The following is a 19,200-nucleotide window of genomic DNA, read 5'->3' on the forward strand; positions in this document are numbered from 1 at the left end:
ATGTTTATTCATGATGGACTGGAGAGCTGGTAAGTGGTTGGAGGAGAGATGGAAGGTGCGCGCAAGGGGAGGGTTTCTCTGTGAGACAGTGGGTGTGATTTGGAATGTTCTCTCAATATGTATAAATACCTGTAACTTTCGCAGACTTGTAGTTTGTGAACTAAACTCTTGTATTCCAACAGTTTGTTACAAATTGTATTTTTTTTTTTTTAATAAAAAAATCCAACCATTTCCCAAATAGCATAGGACAAAACCTAGCCTACTTCTGCACAGGTATAACATACAGCATAAATTATGTTGCTGTTGCAATCATCAATGCAATATTTCTTCAACATAGAGTTTGTAAATGAGAGAGCAAAATGAATTTAAATCTGTCAGCCTGATTTGATTTTGGACATTGTGGGAACATCACGTAGGCGTCGGCCTACAATAGATAAACGTGAGTGAGATCTATTATTGAAAAAACGCATCCCCACTGATTAAATTATCGATTTTGATTGACTTGCTTTAATGCTTCTTTTTTTTCTTCTCTCAAAGAGAGAAATACAGTATATAATGGCGTATTTTATGTATATACTAACTCCGCCATGGTTCGTGAGGAAAATTAATGGCGTTTTTGTAGGATTTTGGATAAACGCATAAAATAAGGTCTGTGATAAACAGGCATAAGAAAGTTTTTATACATTTTGTTATATGAGATAGTCTTCATAAACGACCATGACTTTTTGTGAATTTTGAATAACCTATGCAATAATGTAAAAAAAATCAGAATGGTCATGCTATTATCTCATAGAACAAAATGTATTAGGGCTCCTAATCCGCTAGTTTACTCAATGTGTAACTCTGTGTTGTTGTTTCTGTCGCACTGCTTTGCTTTATCTTGGCCAGATCGCAGTTGTAAATGAGAACTTGTTCTCAACTAGTCTACCTGGTTAAATAAAGGTTAAATAAATACAACATTTAAATAAAAAATTCCTGTGTTAACTTCAGAATTTATTTTGGGCGTTTTTTCCAAACCCCTATTCTTTCCCCATTCATTTTTCCATAGGGATGACCAAGGACTGCAAACTGGCGAGCACACAAACATTTCAGACAAAATCTTGTAATGGCATCATCTTCATAGGAACTGACTGCATTGCCAGGGTATCCCCACCGTCTTCCTTGCACAAGGCGGCGATATTTCTGGGCCAAGTCAAATCCACCGGAAAAAAAAATCAGAAAGGGCGTCGTTTTTAAAGCACGTTGTTTTTTTCGAACAACGGCTGTGTCTTGGGACTGTAAATACAAGCGGTAACTAGCTAGCTGGTTCGGTTCAATACTTTCTTTCTTCAGTTCAATACTTGTGTTGCAAAACAGACGTGGCTAACGTTACGCATTTATACTAAGAAGCTCATACTGTATAGGTAAAACACATTTTATCAATCAATGTTAGCATTGGCAAAATGGCCTGTTGTGTTGTCTTTGTTATCCTGCTAAGTTAGCTAGCTAGTTATATTACTTAGCTAGTTAACGTTAGCTGGACATTGGCTCATTTAACATGTATTTGAAGCTAACGTTAGCTGCTAGATTGCATACAAAATTAGAAGTATGTGTTATTTTGGTTGATTTGGGCTAGCTAGATAAGGAAGAGATCATGAACGTTTGATTGATTGTAGCTAGAGTTTGGTTGGTGGTTGTCTAGCCTGATGGTAGCTAACAACTTGTTGCTGATTTTAATCAATCGCTTCCATCATTATTCTCTGCTATCCATAATTGATCACGTAGTTATCTATCTAGCAGTATCTAGCTATCCGTCTAACTGTCCAACAACTTACTTTTGCTTATATAACATTTTACGGGACAATTCTTTTTCAGGAAATGGAAAACCTGGATTTCTCAGAAGATGAAATTCAACAACAATTGGAGGCACTTGGTTACAACAACATACCAAGACACAGACTACGTGAATTCAAAAGAGGTGGGTTGATAAAATTAGCGGATATAAGTCTACATTTTGATGACCAAATGCTGACTAAATCTGAAATAACTGGGATGTCTTGTCACTTTCACTCTGCAAGTTAGCTGTCAGATTGGTGGAGAAGCAACTTTGTGTGTGTGTACATATATAGATCTAGATGAACTGATCCGACATGAAAAATCTAAGAGCCACTCATCCAGTGAATTGAACTCGACAAGATCTCAAAGCACCATCTTCAAAAGTCCTCCTGCAGTCACCAAGGCTAAAGGTAAGATCACTGTACGTGTTCTCATGTCCACTACATAATCAAATATAACTGGGCCCGGTTTCCCAAAAGCTTCTTAAGGCTAAGTTCATCTTAGAGCCATGGGTTCCTATATGGTTTTAATGATGAACTTAGCCTTAAGATGCTTTTGGGGAAGTGGGCCCTGGTCAGTAACTGTTGGTTGCACCGTTTGATGAGCAGTGAGGTTCCTCTCGAATCTCGATTGAATTTCCTTGTTTTCCCCCCTAACAGTACAGGATAACACTGCAGCCTTCAGAAATGTGTTTGCCCAGGATGGTCCATCACACCATGAAAGACGGGTACATACTCTTGTCCCAAATCATTCAGTCCCCCTTCATCCAGCAGATAAGCTAGCTGTATTGTATTTATTAAAAATAATAATAATACTAGAATGTTATTTTGTTCTGTGCTCCACCCAGGTGCTAACCTCCACATACAGCAGAGACAACAGTAACTATGGTGCCAGACAGGAGTATGACTCCTACACTCAGCACTCTGTTGCCCCCAAGTACCAGCGCCCCTCAACAGCCCCTAATAGGCTGGAAGTGGATCCAGACCTAACTGACCTCCAGCAGTTATCGTTCGCTGTCAGTCAGTCATCCACACCAGACCGAGACACAGGAGCGCATGGGAGACCCTTTATCAAGAGGAAAGTCCTTAGGTGCGGTAAGTTTACATCAGGCGACTTTGTAAAGACTATAATGATCACGTGTGTGGCTTTGTAAAGACTATAATGATCACGTGTGTGGCTTTGTAAAGACTATAATGATCACGTGTGTGGCTTTGTAAATACTATAATGATCACGTTTGCGGCTTTGTAAAGACTATAATGATCACGTTTGCGGCTTTGTAAAGACTAATGATCACGGGTGTGGCTTTGTAAAGACTATAATGATCACGGGTGTGGCTTTGTAAAGACTATAATGATCACGGGTGTGGCTTTGTAAATACTATAATGATCACGTTTGTGGCTTTGTAAAGACTAATGATCACGGGTGTGGCTTTGTAAAGACTAATGATCACGTGTGTGGCTTTGTAAAGACTATAATGATCACACGTGTGGCTTTATAAAGACTAATGATCACGGGTGTGGCTTTGTAAAGACTATAATGATCACGTGTGTGGCTTTATAAAGACTAATGATCACGGGTGTGGCTTTGTAAAGACTAATGATCACGTGTGTGGCTTTGTAAAGACTAATGATCACGGGTGTGGCTTTGTAAAGACTAATGATCACAGGTGTGGCTTTGTAAAGACTAATGATCACGTGTGCTATTGAGGATACTTGAATCAACCTCACTCTGTTTCTTCCTAAAGGAAACATCAAGGCCAAGTTCACATCTGCGATGAATCAACACACAGTGAAGATTCAGGTAATTCAATGTTATGCATGATATTATTTATGCAAAAAGGTTTAGGAGTACTATATTTAAAATAAGGCCAGAGGGTGTGTGGTATGTTGGCCATTATAAACTGGGCAGTTGGGGTCTTGGATGCTGATTGGCTGAAACTGCATTCTAGCAATGTAAACTCAGCAAAAAAAGAAAAAATATTTTTCAAGGCCCTGTCTTTCAAAGATATCCAAATAACTTCACAGATCTTCATTGTAATGGGTGTAAACACTGTTTCCCATGCTTGTTCAATGAACCATAAACAATTAATGAACATGCACCTGTGGAACGGTCGTTAAGACACTAACAGCTTATTAAGGTCACAGTTATGAAAACTTAGGACACTAGAGGCCTTTTTACCGACTCTGAAAAACACCAAAAGAAGGATGCCCAGGGTCCCTGCTCATTTTTGTGAACTTGCCTTAGGCATGCTGCAAGGAGGCATGAGGACTGCAGATGTGACCAGGGCAATAAATTGCAATGTCCGTACTGTGAGACGCCCAAGACAACGCTACAGGGAGACAGGACGGACAGCTGATCATCCACGCAGTGGCAGACCACGTGTAACAACACCTGCACAGGATCGGTACATCTGAACATCACACCTGCGGGACAGGTACAGGATGGCAACAAAAACTGCCCGAGTTACACCAGGAACGCACAATCCCTCGATCAGTGCTCAGACTGTCCGCAATAGGCTGAGAGAGGCTGGACTGAGGGCTTGTAGGCCTGTTGTAAGGCAGGTCCTCACCAGACATCACCGGCAACAACGTCGCCTATGGGCACAATCCCACCGTCGCTGGACTAGACAAGACTGGCAAAAAGTGCTCTTCACTGACGAGTTGCGGTTTTGTCTCACCAGGAGTGATGGTCGGATTTGTGTTGATCGTCAAAGGAATGAGCGGGATCGATTTAGAGGTGGAGGGTCCATCATGGTCTAGGGCGGTGTGTCACAGCATCATTGGACTGAGCTTGTTGTCATTGCAGGCAATCTCAACACTGTGCGTTACAGGGAAGACATCCTCCTTCCTCGTGGTACCCTCTCTGCAGCCTCATCCTGACATGACCCTCCAGCATGACAATGCCACCAGCCATACTGCTTGTTCTGTGCGTGATTTCCTGCAAGACAGGAATGTCAGTGTTCTGCCATGGCCAGCGAAGAGCCCGGATCTCAATCCCATTGAGCACATCTGGAACCTGTTGGATCGGAGGGTGAGGGCTTGGGCCATTCCCCCCAGAAATGCCCGGGAACTTGCAGGTGCCTTAGTGGAAGAGTGGGGTAACATCTCATGGCAAGAAATGGCAAATCTGGTGCAGTCCATGAGGAGGAGATGCACTGCAGTACTTAATGCAGCTGGTGGCCACACCAGATACTGACTTACTTTTGATTTTGACCCCCCCCCCCCCCCCACACATTTTATTTAATTTCTGTTAGTCACATGTCTGTGGAACTTGTTCAGCTAATGTCTGTTGTTGAATCTTATGTTCATACAAATATTTACACTTGTTAAGTTTGCTGAAAATAAACGCAGTTGACTGTGGGAGGACGTTTCTTTTTTTTCTGAGTTTATATCATGCATTATAAACTGGGTGGTTTGCTGACAGCCGTGTTCTGACAGCCGTGTTCTATCAGACCGTATACCACGGGTATGACAAAACAATTATTTTTACTGCTCTAATTATGTTGGTAACCATTTTATAGTAGCAGTAAGGCACCTTGGGGATTTGTGAAATATGGCCAATATAACATGCTTACAGCTGTGTCCAGGCATGTTGCGTTGTGCCTAAGAACAGCACTTAACAGTGGTGTATTGGCCATATTCCACACCTCCTCGGGCCTTATTGCTTAAATATACCACGGGTATGACACAACTACTTGTTTACTGTTATATTTATGTTGGAAACCAGTTATTGTCGTGCCTAAGAACAACCCTTATGGGTGGTATATTGGCCACAACTCCTTATTGCTTAAATATACCACGACTAAAGGCTGCTCTTAGGCATGACGTGGAGTGCCTGGTTACAGCCCTTAGCCATGGTGTATTGGCCATTAACCACAAACCCCCAAGGTATATTATTGCTATTATAAACTGGTTACCAACATAAATAGAACAGTAAACAAGTATATTGTCTGATATACACATGGCTGAAATGCTGTTTCAGCCAATCAGCACCCAGGATCCAAACCACAGGGTATATAATTGTATTTCGTTTTCAGATGCCTGTTGTTGGAGCCAGTTTCTATTTCTTTGGTTATGCAAATATTTGTTTATTAGGTCATATTGTTCCATTTATAATAACTTAATTTAATTTCTAAATAAGGTGTGTGTAATTCATTTAATGTGTGTAATTCATTTAATGTGTGTAATTAATTTGGTGATGTGGTCTTATGATTTGAATGAGAATAGGTCAATTACACCCTCTAGCCAGAATTAAAGTATGGACGGGCCCGCACAGATATGTTAATTGGGTATTTTGAGATGAGAAGTAGGGCCTGCTAGTCATGGCAAATGTATCTGGGTCCCAGTAACCCAAACGTCTTACCTTGATCTTTTAATTTAAATGGAAAATTGGAACCTTTGTTTACCTTGCACTTATTTTTTTTGGATTCAACATATAAAACATTTGTTTTATTCATCAAGCCATTGGATTCTTGACTTTCTATGGATTTGCGTCTCAAATCTTTCAACTGGTTTTCCCATGGCTATTTGAAAGCCACTACATTTAAGTAAAAAAGTTCCACATGTTATGGATTAATCAAGACACCTGGAGCAAAGCAGCTCTGCTGACAAAAGAGACCGTGAGTACAATACCTGTTTAACGTGCAAGCTAAGCCTATCTTTTGTGATTGTTGGTTTGGAAATGTTTGACGCGTCTGTTTTGGAAACAAATGTCGCAAGCTATTCAACTGTGAATAGGTTCGTTAGGCGCTATTGGAAATGCACTGTTGATATTGACAAACAAAGCTTAGTGCTAGACTACCCATGGACTTTTTGGACAAGCTGCTGAGAAGGAATACATCACACAGCATTGTGGAGGTGCAGTTCCTCTGGCGACCAGCCTTCAACAGGTGGCATTATAGAGCAACATTGAGACCACAGGGAATAATCCTCTTAGCACTACTCCTTAGCCATCTGCCTCTGCAGATCACCACACACTCCCCACAGCAGCAGCATAAGGAGACATCTTACCCTTCGCTACCATGTATAAAATGTACGACAGTCAGTGGGATGAAGAGAGTGAGGACGGGAATAGCTCCCTAAACTCTGCTTTCTGGTCCGACGGGGAGGAGGAGGAGGAGGAGAAGGTTGAGCAATACAAGCAGGAAGATACAGAGCCCAACAGAACCACTGAACATGCACAAGAGGAGCCACCTGTTGAGGAGCCACCTGTCACGGAGCGTCCAAAGGAAACCGAACAGGAGGAGTGTAGAGGAGAAAGGGCTAAACAGGGTGAAAAGATTGACGAGGAGGGTTACAGCACTCGTGATGGGAGCCCGGCGCTGAGCTTACTGACATCTGGTTATGGCACCTACAGGCCAGACTCTTCAGCTAAGGACGACCCGGAGGGAGAAGACTATAGAGACGACAGTACCATAGCTGAGTTTGACAGAGAAAGCCAGGGCCTTTCTGAGATGCAATATGGCGATGAGGATGACCAGTCGCTCGCCAATTTTGATGTTGACGGTAAGGAGGATACCACTGATCTACAGATCTGTGAGGACACCGGTTTGAGGACGAAGTTGGAAGAAAGTCAAAGCCTCTCTAATATGGCATATTGTGAAGATCATCCTCCTGTTGAATTGGAGAGTGAAGACCGCACTGATGTGAACTACTGTGAAGATGACTATACATTGGCTCAGACTAAAAATGACAAGGCAGTATTAGATGGGATATATCCTGAAGACAGTTCTCTCGCTGAGTCCAAAGACAATGAGAGGCCCACTGGAGAAGGATATAGGAAAGAAGAGAAAGGAGCAGAGGATGAGCAGGAGTGGGAGGATTTGCAGTTGCTGGCGGGCAATAAAGATATTACGTTAATTGATTCCAAGTCTACTAAGACTTATGAAGAGTGGGAGGATAACAGAAGACACAAAAGGGGTAAACTGTATACCCGGTCTATTCTCTCTATAGAATGAAAATACAATTTCTATAGGTAACATCTCCTTAGTCCAAGTGTGTGCATAATAGACTGACACCCTGTACAAGAGAACAAAGCGAAAGACCTTGCCTGAATTATTTTGTTGAAAGTCATGTCATCCATTGCAGTGGTTCCCAACCTTTTTCGATTACTGTACCACCAACTGAATTTTGCTCTGCCCGGAGTACCCCTGAAGTACCCCTTGTTTTTTATTTTTTATTTCACCGTTATTTAACCAGGTAGGCCAGTTGAGAAGTTCTCATTTACAACTGCGACCTGGCCAAGATAAAACAAAGCAGTGCGACAATAAACAACAGAGTTACACATGGGATTAACAAACGTACAGTCAATAACACAATAGAAAAATCTATATACAGTGTGTGCAAATGGGGTAAGGAGGTAAGGTAATAAATAGGCCAATAGTAGCGAAGTAATTACAATTGAGCAAATTAACACTGGAGCGATAGATGTGCAAGTAGAAATACTGGTGTGCAAAAAAAGTAAATAAAAACAATATGGATGAGGTAGGTAGTTGGATGGGCTATTTACAGATGGGCTGTGTACAGCTGCAGCGATCATTAAAGCATCAGCTATCTGAGCAGCTTAAGTTAGTGAGGGAGATATAAGTCTCCAACTTCAGCGATTTTTGCAATTCGTTCCAGTCATTGGCAGCAGAGAACTGGAAGGAAAGGCGGCCAAAGTAGGTGTTGGCTTTGGGGATGACCAGTGAGATATACCTGCTGGAGTGCGTGCTACGGGTGGGAGTTATGGTGAGATAAGGCGGAGCTTTACCTAGCAAAGACTTATAGATGACCTAGAGCCAGTGGGTTTGGCGACGAATATGTAGCAAGGGCCAGTCGACGAGAGCATACAGGTCGCAGTGGTAGGTGGTATATGGGGCTTTGGTGACAAAACGGATGGCACTGTGATAGACTGCATCCAGTTTGCTGAGTAGAGTGTTGGAGGCTATTTTGTAAATGACATCGTAAATGATATATATATATATATATATATATATATATATATATATATATATATATATATATATACACACACACACACACACACACACACACACACACACACACACACACACACAGAGAGAAAAGAGTCGGCCCGAGAATTGAACCCTGTGGCACCCCCATAGAGACTGCCAGAGGTCATGACAACAGGCCCTCTGATTTGACACACTGAACTCTATCTGAGAAGTAGTTGGTGATCCAGGCGAGGCAGTCATTTGAGAATCCAAGGCTGTTAAGTCTGCCGATAAGAATACGGTGATTGACAGAGTCGAAAGCCTTAGCCAGGTCGATGAAGAAGGCTGCACAGTACTGTCTTTTATCGATGCCGGTTATGATATTGTTTAGTACCTTGAGCGTGGCTGAGGTGCACCTGTGACCAGCTCGGAAATCGGATTGCACAGCGGAGAAGGTATGGTGGGATTCGAAATGGTCAGTGATCTGTTTAACTTGGCTTTCGAAGACTTTAGAAAGGCAGGGCAGGATGGATATAGGTCTGTAACCGTTTGGGTCTAGAGTGTCACCCCCTTTGAAGAGGGGGATGACCGCGGCTGCTTTCCAATCTTTAGGAATCTCCGACGATATGAGAGGTTGAACAGACTAGTAATAGGGATTGCAACAATGGCGGCGGATAATTTTAGTAAGAGGGTCCAGATTGTCTATCCCAGCTGATTTGTACGGGCCCAGGTTTTGCAGCTCTTTCAGAACATCTGCTATCTGGATTTAGGTGAACGAGAAGCTGGGGAGGCTTGGGCAAGTAGCTGCGGGGGGTGCGGAGCTGTTGGCTGGGATTGGGGGAGCCAGGAGGGATGCATGTCCAGCCATAGAGAGATGCTTCTTGAAATTCTCGATTATTGTGGATTTATCGGTGGTGACAGTGTTTCTTAGCCTAGGTGAAGTGGGCAGCTGGGAGGAGGTGCTCTTATTCTCCGTGAACTTTACAATGTCCCAGAACTTTTTGGAGTTAGAGCTACAGGATGCAAATTTCTGTTTGAAAAAGCTAGCCTTTGCTTTCCTAACTGAGTGTATTGGTTCCTGAAAAATTGCATATCGCGAGGACTATACGATGCTAGTACAGTACGCCACAGGATGTTTTTGTGCTGGTCAAGGGCAATCGGGTCTGGAGTGAACCAAGGGCTATATCTATTCTTAGTTTAAAAAAAATTGGAAAGGGGCATGCTTATTTAAGATGGTGAGGAAAGCACTTTTAAAGAACAACCAGGCATCCTCTACTGATGGGACGAGATCAATATTCTTCCAGGATACCCGGGCCAGGTCGATTTTTAGAAAGGCCTGATTGTGCATTTTAGCAGTAGGCCTATGGTCTCATGAGTCTTATCTAGTACCCCTAGGGCAGGGGTGTCAAAGTCAAATGGACGGAGGGCCAAATAAAAAAATCAGCTACAAGACGAGGGCCGGACTGTTCGAATGTTCATTGAAAAAATTTTAAATGACGCATATAGTCTAGTGAACCTAATTGAACCTACTGAAAACCTAACAAATATATTACAATATGATCAGATAAATAAAGCAATATTTTCTTATGGCTCTGTCAGTAATCTTTAATTTTCAACAGACACAAAAGACAAATTTCCTTTATATAAATATCCCCATAACATGAACATTAAATGAAAGAAACCGGTATTCAAGGCACCATCAGTAGACTATATTTTCTATTTTAGCAAAAGTGGGCTAAATTTACTTCAAAGAAAAAACAATAATAGCAATTTTCTATCATCCACTCAACTGAAATATTTTTAAAATATAATTGGATTGAAATACAAAAAAATAAAGTGCAAAAATCTATTAATCAAAAACAACACTTTGTTTAAGGAGAAGTAACATGCAGTGAAAACAAATATTAAATTTTAACTTTTAAACTTGAACTGAGTAAAAACTCTAAATATGTGATTGCACAGTAATGTTCACTTGTTTGAGGTTGAGGGTGATACTTGGTGGTGTCCCATCTTTTCCACAAGTTCATCAATGTTCGGGGTAAGGCTCTGAGCTGAAGAAATCCTCAGAATTGAGTGGAGGTGTTCAGCAGTAAGTCGACTTCTGTGTGATGTTTTGTTCAGGTTCATCAAAGAAAACAGTTGTTCACACAGGTATGTGCTGCCAAACATAGACAACGTTTGAGCAGCCTGGATGCGCAGCTGGGGCATTGTGCCGGGGAGGAAACGGGCGAACTCCGCAGCACCCACTGCCGCATATTTTGCCCTCAGTGCATCATTGCATTGGAGGTCAATCAACTCCATTTGGAGGTTTGGTGGTGAGCTTTCCACGTCAACAGCAAATGGGTTACCGAGCAGTTCCAACCTGCTTTTTTGTGCTTCAAAGTCAGCAAATCGGCGTCGAAAGTCAGCGGCAAGCATACCTATTTTATCAGCCAACTGTGTGCTCGGGAACGCACTGGTAGAGAGCTTCTCTTTCATGGTCTGGCAGCTGGGAAAGTGGCTCAAATTTTCTTTCCGCATCTGCGTCTCCCACAGAGTCAGTTTGGTTTTAAATGCCTTCACTGTACTGTACATATCAGAGATGACACGATCCCGACCCTGCAGCTGCAAGTTTATTGCATTCAGATGACTCGTAATGTCACACAGAAAAGCCATTTCACACAGAAACATTTCGTCTCGGAGTTGTGTTGTGTCTTTCCCTTTGCTGTCCAAGAACAGACAAATCTCCTCACGAAGCTCGAAACATCTTTGAAGCACCTTTCCCTGGCTTAGCCATCGCACCTCTGTGTGATAAGGCAAATCACCATGCTCCGTTTCTAACTCCGTCAGAAATGCCTTGAACTGGCGGTGATTCAAACCTTTGGCTCTGATAAAGTTAACTGTGCGCGTGATGATGCTCATTACATGCTCCATTTTCAAGGCTTTACCGCACAACGCTTCCTGGTGTATGATACAATGATAAGCTGTCAGCTCACCTGTCGCGTTTTCCTCTTGCATCTTTTCCCGTATCTTCGCCACCAGTCCGCTCCTGTGTCCACACATCGCAGGTGCTCCGTCGGTTGTCAAACCCACAAGTTTTTCCCAAGGCAGCTCCATCTCATTTACACATCTTGACACCTCTTCATACAAATCATGCCCCGTAGTTGTGCCATGCATAGGACGTAAAGCCAAAAACTCCTCTGTCACGCTTAGGTTGGAGTCCACTCCGCGGATGAAAATTGACAACTGGGCAATGTCAGAAATGTCGGTGCTCTCATCCACAGCCAAGGAATATGCAATAAAATCTTTTCCCTTTTTCACAAGCTGCTCTTTTAGATTGATGGACAACTGGTCTACTCTCTCGGCAATGGTGTTTCTGCTCAGACTCACATTTAAAAAGAGTTGCCTTTTTTCTGGGCAAACTTCGTCACAAACTTTAATCATGCAGTTTTTGATGAAATCCCCCTCCGTAAATGGCCGGGCTGATTTAGCGATCTCTTCTGCCAAAATAAAACTGGCCTTTTGTAGCCTTTGTTCCATGTCCATATTCTTGTTTTTGTCCGCGTGTTTCGTTTCATAATGTCGTCTCAGATTATACTCTTTCAGTACCGCCACACTTTCTCCACACAGAAGACACACAGGTTTTCCAGCTACCTTCGTGAACATATACTCCGACTCCCACCTTGTTTGAAACCCCCGGTTCTCAGTATCCACCTTCCGTTTTGCCATTTTTGATGGGTATCTGAAAGTTAATTTTACTGTGATGCTGACGACTGCTGTGCCAATAAATATTGAAATGAAGCAGCCTACTGCTCGGTGCGTCACCTTTGCATTGTGGGAAATGTAGTATTGGTGCGTGTAAAAGATCTGCGGGCTGCCGGCTTGCTGCGGGCCGGTTCTAATAATAAATCAAGATCATCCCAGGGGCCGTAAAAAACCTTCTTGCGGGCCGGATGTGGCCCGCGGGCCTTGACTCTGACATATGTGCCCTAGGGGGTCCTAATACCCCTGGTTGGGAACCACTGATACAGTGCATAGAACAAATCTCTTGCAGCACTTGTATAACTAAAATGTGAGATGTACTGGGCTGTCCAGCTCAGTGATCATGCAACACCTGCCTAGCCCTTACTAGCAATGCTTATGGCCTTACACAGTGGTAACTAAGGCTAACGTGTTAATTGTGTCCCCATTATGTCTTCCTTTCAGGTGCAGTGAGTGGGCCGGGGGAGAGTCTGGGAGGGATTCATGTGTCCATGTCCACCCATCAGGAGTTGGAGCTGGAGAGTGATGAAGCAGGCAGTCTGAGTGACAGGTCGGAGTCGGACCGTCTCCCAAGTGCCTTCAAAGCCTACATCAGAGGCATGGTGGGTACTCTTGCCTTTTGAGAGCCAACATCGGTTTTGTTTATTATTCTCAGAAAATTAAACATGGGTACATTTACATTTGTCATTTAGCAGACGCTCTTATCCAGGGCGACTTAAGTTAGTGCATTCATCTTAAAATAGCTAGGTGGGACAACCACACAGTCGTAGTAACATTTTTCTCAAAGTAGCTATCAGCAAAGTCAGCTAGTAAGAGGGGAAGTGTTAGTTTACGAAAAGGGGGGTGGTGCTGTGGGATTATTTAGGATACTCTTTGAAGAGGTAGAGTTTGATGTTTTCGGAAGAAATCATTTATCCTCACGTCCAGGATCTTTTTTTGACAATCGTTCCAAACGTATACATGTATGTTTTGTTGAAAACAAATGTTGTTTTAAATCTCTTACAGGCCAGATCTCGGAGTGAGATTGACATCAGACCCCAGCCCAAGTCGTGTAAGTACCCACACTGCTGTTACATGTCATCGTGCTCACTGCAATCTGTCCTGTTACAATGTGCCCCAGTTAAACGTAGTCACTCATGTCTCCTCTTGCAGTTATCCGCCCAGTAAAGGATCATCCTCACACCAAAAATCTGAAGAAGACAGACCCAGTGGCAAAGTAAGAGGATAATTACCAAAATGTCTAAAATAATCTTTTGAAAGATTACTGCTGTGGATCTGTGCTACATTTCATATTTTTCCCCATCTTCCAAAGGTATTTCCAGTACAAGCAGGACTGGGAAATGTTCAAGGCGCCAGGAGAGAAGGATAGAAAAGCACTGCACTGGGAAATCAGGGTATTAAACACCTTCTCCATAACAAACTCAGTTGGCTTACATACTTTATTTCAAGGCCACTTTTTTTGCATGTAGTGGACAAATCATGATTAATTGTAATGATGCATGACCATAATGTCTGAATGAATCACTCTTTGTATTTTCAGGAACAGCTCGCGTACCAACCTCTACCAGTGAGTATTCTTTATTTATAACAGAATTTTATCATCTTGTAACCATCCTGTCATTCATTATTTCAGGTCAGAAATTTCCTGAAAGGGATTCCCCCCCCCCAAAAAAATGTAATTTGTCCATGCCATGTTTGACACAGTCCTGCATAAATTATGCATGTCAAATATTTCAAGATAAATTGCTTTCATTATCCTGATGCCAAAAGTGTGTGTTAAGACACATTTCTGTGAACTGTAAGGTAAATGGACAAAAGTATTTGTTTTTGATTCCTTTCTCTCCCCTAATTTAGACAGATCTGAGTTTCTTATTCAATGTTGTTCTGAGGGCATAACCACATTAGGTTTTAGTCAAGTAATCCAAGTTGATAGAGAATGTATAATAAGGGACTCACATTCAAACCAGGGACCTACTGCATGGCAACCCATGTTACGCTCTCTGCCACTTGCACCAGGCATGCCTTTTTACTGTTAATGACTGTAAACCCAACCCACTGATCTTTAAAAACGAGAGTTAGAAATCAGCATCAGGTGTTGAACCTGGGACCTGTTGTTTTATACCCGCTAGCCAACCTGCCTCCCTAACCTGGCTCCTCTTATTTGACTCAAACCTGTCACTGGGTCGCAAGCCACACCCACTAATCATTAACCAATCACATTCCTAAATGGCTAGACAGGTGAACGCAAGGACTCCACCTTTCCAGTCATTACAAATTAGAGATTACTTCAAGGAAGGGTCCACTTTTAAAGAATTTGAAAAGGAACAAGTAAAACCACTGATGCTGCATTGCTCCCTGGAAACCACAGACATGGGTCAAACATGGCCTAACGGAAAATGTATTTAAAAAAATTCTGGGGGGGTAAATACCTAGCGATGACTGAAAACATTGACATCTTGTAATGTCCCCCCCTCCAGCCGAAGCCTCGAAGAGTATTTGTGCCCAACACCTACGTGGTGCCTACAGAGAAGAAACGCTCCGCCCTGAGATGGGAAATACGACATGACTTGGCCAATGGACTCCTACCGCCAATCAACTATCGACTCTAGGCCTTATGTACTTTACGCCTAAAATAGGCTCTCTTTTAATCACCAGTTTGCATATCTTATCATTGACATGTATTTATTATATTAAAAGGCATGACAAACATTTTGTATCATTGAATATGTTACGCGACGGTATTCCTTCACCCAGTGCCTTCAAGGCAGGTCAGTGTAGGGGTGTTTGAAGGGGTACAGCGGTGTGAAGCGTTCGTCGTGCCAAAGCAGCTTGTTTTCCAGAAACTTCACTGCTTCCAGGGTGAGGACCAGGACCTCGTGTTTTCGCATGCTATGAACGTTCAGGCCTGTGGAAGACAAGTTATCAGGAAAGATTTTAAATTTACATTAATTTGCCCTGACCTGTAAATGTGTTATATAGTACCATGTAAACTAACACAATGTTGCTTTTAGGTCAATTATACACAGTGTATGAAACATTAAGAACACCTTCCTAATATTGAGTTGCCCACCCTCTTTTGCCCTCAGAACAGCCTCAATTTGTTGGGGCATGGACTCTACAAGGTGTCAAGCATTCCACAGGGATGCTGGCCATTGTTGACTCCAATGCGTCACACAGTTAGTCAAGCTGGCTGGATGTTCTTTGGGTGGTGGATCATTGATGATACGCACGGGAAACTGTTGAGCATGAAAAACCCAGCAGCGTAGCAGTTCTTGACATAAACAGGTGCGCCTGGCACCTACTACCATATCCCGTTCAAAGGCACCCACATCTTGCCCATTCACCCTCTGAATGGCACACATACACAATCCATGTCTCAAGACTTAAAAGTCCTAGTAATTTTCTAAATTAGTGTCAATTTACCTATGGCTGGAATGACATTCACAGTCTTCAAGCTCTCAGTGGCCTGAAGGATGTTCTCAGGAAGCTCTTCGCCCCTGTAAAATATCAGACTCAATCGTCAGCTAGGATGTCCACTGAACAGAGTTTTTTTTTGTTCACTGCTGATACTTACACGTCAACTATCAAAACAGACTCCCCCCAATATCGGTATCTGATGAGGTCCATGAGGTACTGTGGGTCAGGTGTGGGGATGTTCAGAGTGTCAACCACATGGAGATAATCCTGAATAACAACACCCAACATCAATACAGTAGGGAGGTAGATGGCATAATTAAAAAGCATTCATTTGAGAGGATTGATTACATGATAGAGGAAGTTTAAGATGTGAATGAACTTGTACTTGTGAAAAGTGTTTTCACAAATAAAATGGTACATACCTGGGCCAGTTTGGAGCTGAGGGCAATTTTTAGCCCTTGAACACGTACTTTCATGGGAAACGTAGTAAAAACTGGTTGGTCCTCTGGGTCCATGAGAAACACCACCTGCAAAACAGAAATTATGTAATTTATTCTAATTGTTTTAAATCACTACAATGACTTTGGCTCTTAGTCGGGACTGTTCCTTCTTTTGGACTGACTGATATTTAGATGAGATTTATCTACACTGCTCAAAAAAATAAAGGGAACACTAAAATAACACATCCTAGATCTGAATGAATGAAATACTCTTATTAAATACTTTTTTTCTTTACATAGTTGAATGTGCTGACAACAAAATCACACAAATGATCAATGGAAATCAAATGTATCAACCCATGGAGGTCTGGATTTGGAGTCACACTCAAAATGAAAGTGGTAAACCACACTACAGGCTGATCCAACTTTGATGTAATGTCCTTAAAACAAGTCAAAATTAGGCTCAGTAGTGTGTGTGGCCTCCACGTGCCTGTATGACCTCCCTACAACGCCTGGGCATGCTCCTGATGAGGTGGCGGATGGTCTCCTGAGGGATCTCCTCCCAGACCTGGACTAAAGCATCCGCCAACTCCTGGACAGTCTGTGGTGTGGCGTTGGTGGATGGAGCGAGACATGATGTCCCAGATGTGCTCAAATGGATTCCGGTCTGGGGAACGGGCGGGCCAGTCCATAGCATCAATGCCTTTCTCTTGTAGGAACTACTGACACACTCCAGCCACATGAGGTCTAGCATTGTCTTGCATTAGGAGGAACCCAGGGCCAACCACACCAGCATATGGTCTCACAAGGGGTCTGAGGATCTCATCTCGGTACCTAATGGCAGTCAGGCTACCTCTGGCGAGCACATGGAGGGCTGTGCGGCCCCCCAAAGAAATGCCACCCCACACCATGACTGACCCACCGCCAAACCGGTCATGCTGGAGGATGTTGCAGGCAGCAGAACGTTCTCCACGGCATCTCCAGACTCACGTCTGTCACGTGCTCAGTGTGAACCTGCTTTCATCTGTGAAGAGCACAGGGCGCCAGTGGCGAATTTGCCAATCTTGGTGTTCTCTGGCAAATGCCAAACGTCGTGCACGGGTGTTGGGCTGTAAGCACAACCCCCACCTGTGAACGTCGGGCCCTCATACCACCCTCATGGAGTCTGTTTCTGACCGTTTGAGCAGACACATGCACATTTGTGGCCTGCTGGAGGTCATTTTGCAGGGCTCTGGCAGTGCTCCTCCTGCTCCTCCTTGCACAAAAGCGGAGGTAGCGGTCCTGCTGCTGGGTTGTTGCCCTCCTACGGCATCCTCCACGTCTCCTGATGTACTGGCCTGTCTCCTGGTAGCGCCTCCATGCTCTGGACACTACGCTGACAGACACAGCAAACCTTCTTGCCACATCTCGCATTGATGTGCCATCCTGAATGAGCTGCACTACCCGAGCCACTTGTGTGGGTTGTAGACTCCGTCTCATGCTACCACTAGAGTGAAAGCACCGCCAGCATTCAAAAGTGACCAAAACATCAGCCAGGAAGCATAGGAACTGAGAAGTGGTCTGTGGTCCCCAACTGCAGAACCACTCCTTTATTGGGGGTGTCTTGCTAAATGCCTATAATTTCCACCTGTTATCTATTCCATTTGCACAACAGCATGTGAAATTTATTGTCAATCAGTGTTGCTTCCTAAGTGGACAGTTTGATTTCACAGAAGTGTGATTGACTTGGAGTTACATTGTGTTGTTTAAGTGCGTCACTATTCTCACCAAACGATAACAGCGCTGAATATGTAAGTCTCTGGATAAGATCCTCTGTTAAATGTAAATACAATGACTAGACGTTGACAGTTTTACCTGGTAGGGACTGCAAAGACATCGGGGTGGAGGTCAACCAAACCTAACCGTTTACTGTCCCGCCTCTCCAACGTCTCCACCCATGTCTGTACTGGGCTCAGGTGTACAGGGATGACAGCGTCACACCTCCCCAACACAGGAAGACTGGAGTCTGATGGAGGAGGGGGCCTCTGGAAAGAGACCGCAAGTCATCAATAGCTTTCTTACATCTGACCTAGTTGGAAATTAATGCTCTGAAAATGACAGACCAACGTTGCATTCAACTATTTTTGTGTCTGGACAGGGTCTTACAGTCTACATGCATCTGTATAGAACTTGTTTCTTCAAATTTACACAATCAGTTCAATGATCCATAGTGCATGATAGAAGGCAGTGAATGAAAAGGCAGACCTTACTTGCTCTTGCATGGTCCACGAGATTGGAAGGGATGCGTAAATTTGAGGGTAGAGCGTATGAAGCCAACTAAAAAGAGGACATCTGACAATGAAATTTGATATGTGCCAACAGTAATTTCAGCCACTACATCTTTATTTATCCTCAATAAAGTGACAGCTAGCTAAGTTAGCATTAGCCTAGCTTAACGCTCACCCTTTTAGAAATGCCTGGACCACACACTGTAACTGATATACGAAACATTTCTGTAAGCCTAATTAAGCCAACCAAATACGTGCGATTTCTTCAAAACAGTCTTTAAATAGATCATATTTTGAAACAAACATGCATTTCCTAGATATTTCTGTTTCCAAATAAGAAAGGTGGTGCTGATGTGTCGTCGCATACTGATGACGTTTATATTGCGTAAAGGCAAGCGTCATAAGATTGCCACCTAGTGGTGCGGAGGTGAACATCCCTAATAGATGAAGAAATAGTATAATTGTTTTTTCTAACAAATATTTATACAAAAACAGCAGTTGAGTTAAATTCTTTTGAATTCTCAGCTTGAAATATTGAATTTGCCAAACGTTATTTCAATGTTCAAAAGTAAGGGAAATAAGCAT

At 43.0% G+C, this 19,200-nt stretch overlaps 2 protein-coding genes across 7 annotated transcripts; one reads left to right on the forward strand and one right to left on the reverse strand.

Moving 5' to 3' along the window:
* Nucleotides 1-189: 189 nt before the first annotated feature.
* LOC110493613 (hydrolethalus syndrome protein 1 homolog) lies at nt 190-15,200 on the forward strand. 2 transcript variants are annotated; one of them, XM_021567982.2, is made up of 12 exons: nt 190-439; nt 1,855-1,957; nt 2,109-2,225; nt 2,475-2,542; nt 2,663-2,904; nt 3,561-3,616; nt 12,936-13,093; nt 13,497-13,542; nt 13,644-13,707; nt 13,804-13,885; nt 14,032-14,058; nt 14,969-15,200. In XM_021567982.2, the coding sequence occupies exons 2-12, from the start codon at nt 1,858-1,860 to the stop codon at nt 15,098-15,100; spliced, it is 1,092 nt and encodes a 363-aa protein (XP_021423657.2). In that variant the 5' UTR covers nt 190-439; nt 1,855-1,857; the 3' UTR covers nt 15,101-15,200. The 2 variants fall into 2 exon arrangements, with proteins under 2 accessions (XP_021423657.2, XP_021423655.2); XM_021567980.2 differs by lacking the exon at nt 190-439 and adding an exon at nt 1,056-1,403.
* On the reverse strand, nt 14,230-19,005 carry LOC110495123 (39S ribosomal protein L4, mitochondrial-like). Of its 5 annotated transcripts, none has more exons than XM_036949569.1 (7): nt 18,791-19,005; nt 18,598-18,664; nt 18,203-18,372; nt 16,331-16,435; nt 16,066-16,175; nt 15,915-15,988; nt 14,230-15,396 (listed from the first exon to the last, which is right to left on the reverse strand). In XM_036949569.1, exons 4-7 carry the CDS (start codon nt 16,421-16,423, stop codon nt 15,251-15,253), a joined length of 423 nt encoding a protein of 140 aa, XP_036805464.1. In that variant the 5' UTR covers nt 16,424-16,435; nt 18,203-18,372; nt 18,598-18,664; nt 18,791-19,005; the 3' UTR covers nt 14,230-15,250. The 5 variants fall into 5 exon arrangements, with proteins under 5 accessions (XP_036805464.1, XP_036805466.1, XP_036805468.1 ...); XM_036949571.1 differs by having other exon boundaries at nt 18,593-18,664; nt 18,791-18,984; XM_036949573.1 differs by having other exon boundaries at nt 18,598-18,679; nt 18,791-18,984.
* Nucleotides 19,006-19,200: the final 195 nt, after the last annotated feature.

The sequence above is a fragment of the Oncorhynchus mykiss genome, chromosome 17 (genome assembly GCF_013265735.2).
Source record: "Oncorhynchus mykiss isolate Arlee chromosome 17, USDA_OmykA_1.1, whole genome shotgun sequence".
Classification (NCBI taxonomy): domain Eukaryota; kingdom Metazoa; phylum Chordata; class Actinopteri; order Salmoniformes; family Salmonidae; genus Oncorhynchus; species Oncorhynchus mykiss.

Coding starts and splice junctions, on each gene's coding strand:
- LOC110495123 (XM_036949569.1), bottom strand. CDS start 16,423: ATGGACCCAGAGGACCAACCAGTTTTTACTACGTTTCCCATGAAAGTA. Junction 16,176..16,330: donor TCAGCTCCAAACTGGCCCAG/GTATGTACCATT, acceptor GTTGTTATTCAG/GATTATCTCCATGTGGTTGA. Junction 15,397..15,914: donor GAATGTCATTCCAGCCATAG/GTAAATTGACAC, acceptor TGTCTTCCACAG/GCCTGAACGTTCATAGCATG.
- LOC110493613 (XM_021567982.2), top strand. CDS start 1,858: ATGGAAAACCTGGATTTCTCAGAAGATGAAATTCAACAACAATTGGAG. Junction 1,958..2,108: donor ACTACGTGAATTCAAAAGAG/GTGGGTTGATAA, acceptor GTACATATATAG/ATCTAGATGAACTGATCCGA. Junction 2,226..2,474: donor TGCAGTCACCAAGGCTAAAG/GTAAGATCACTG, acceptor CCCCCCTAACAG/TACAGGATAACACTGCAGCC.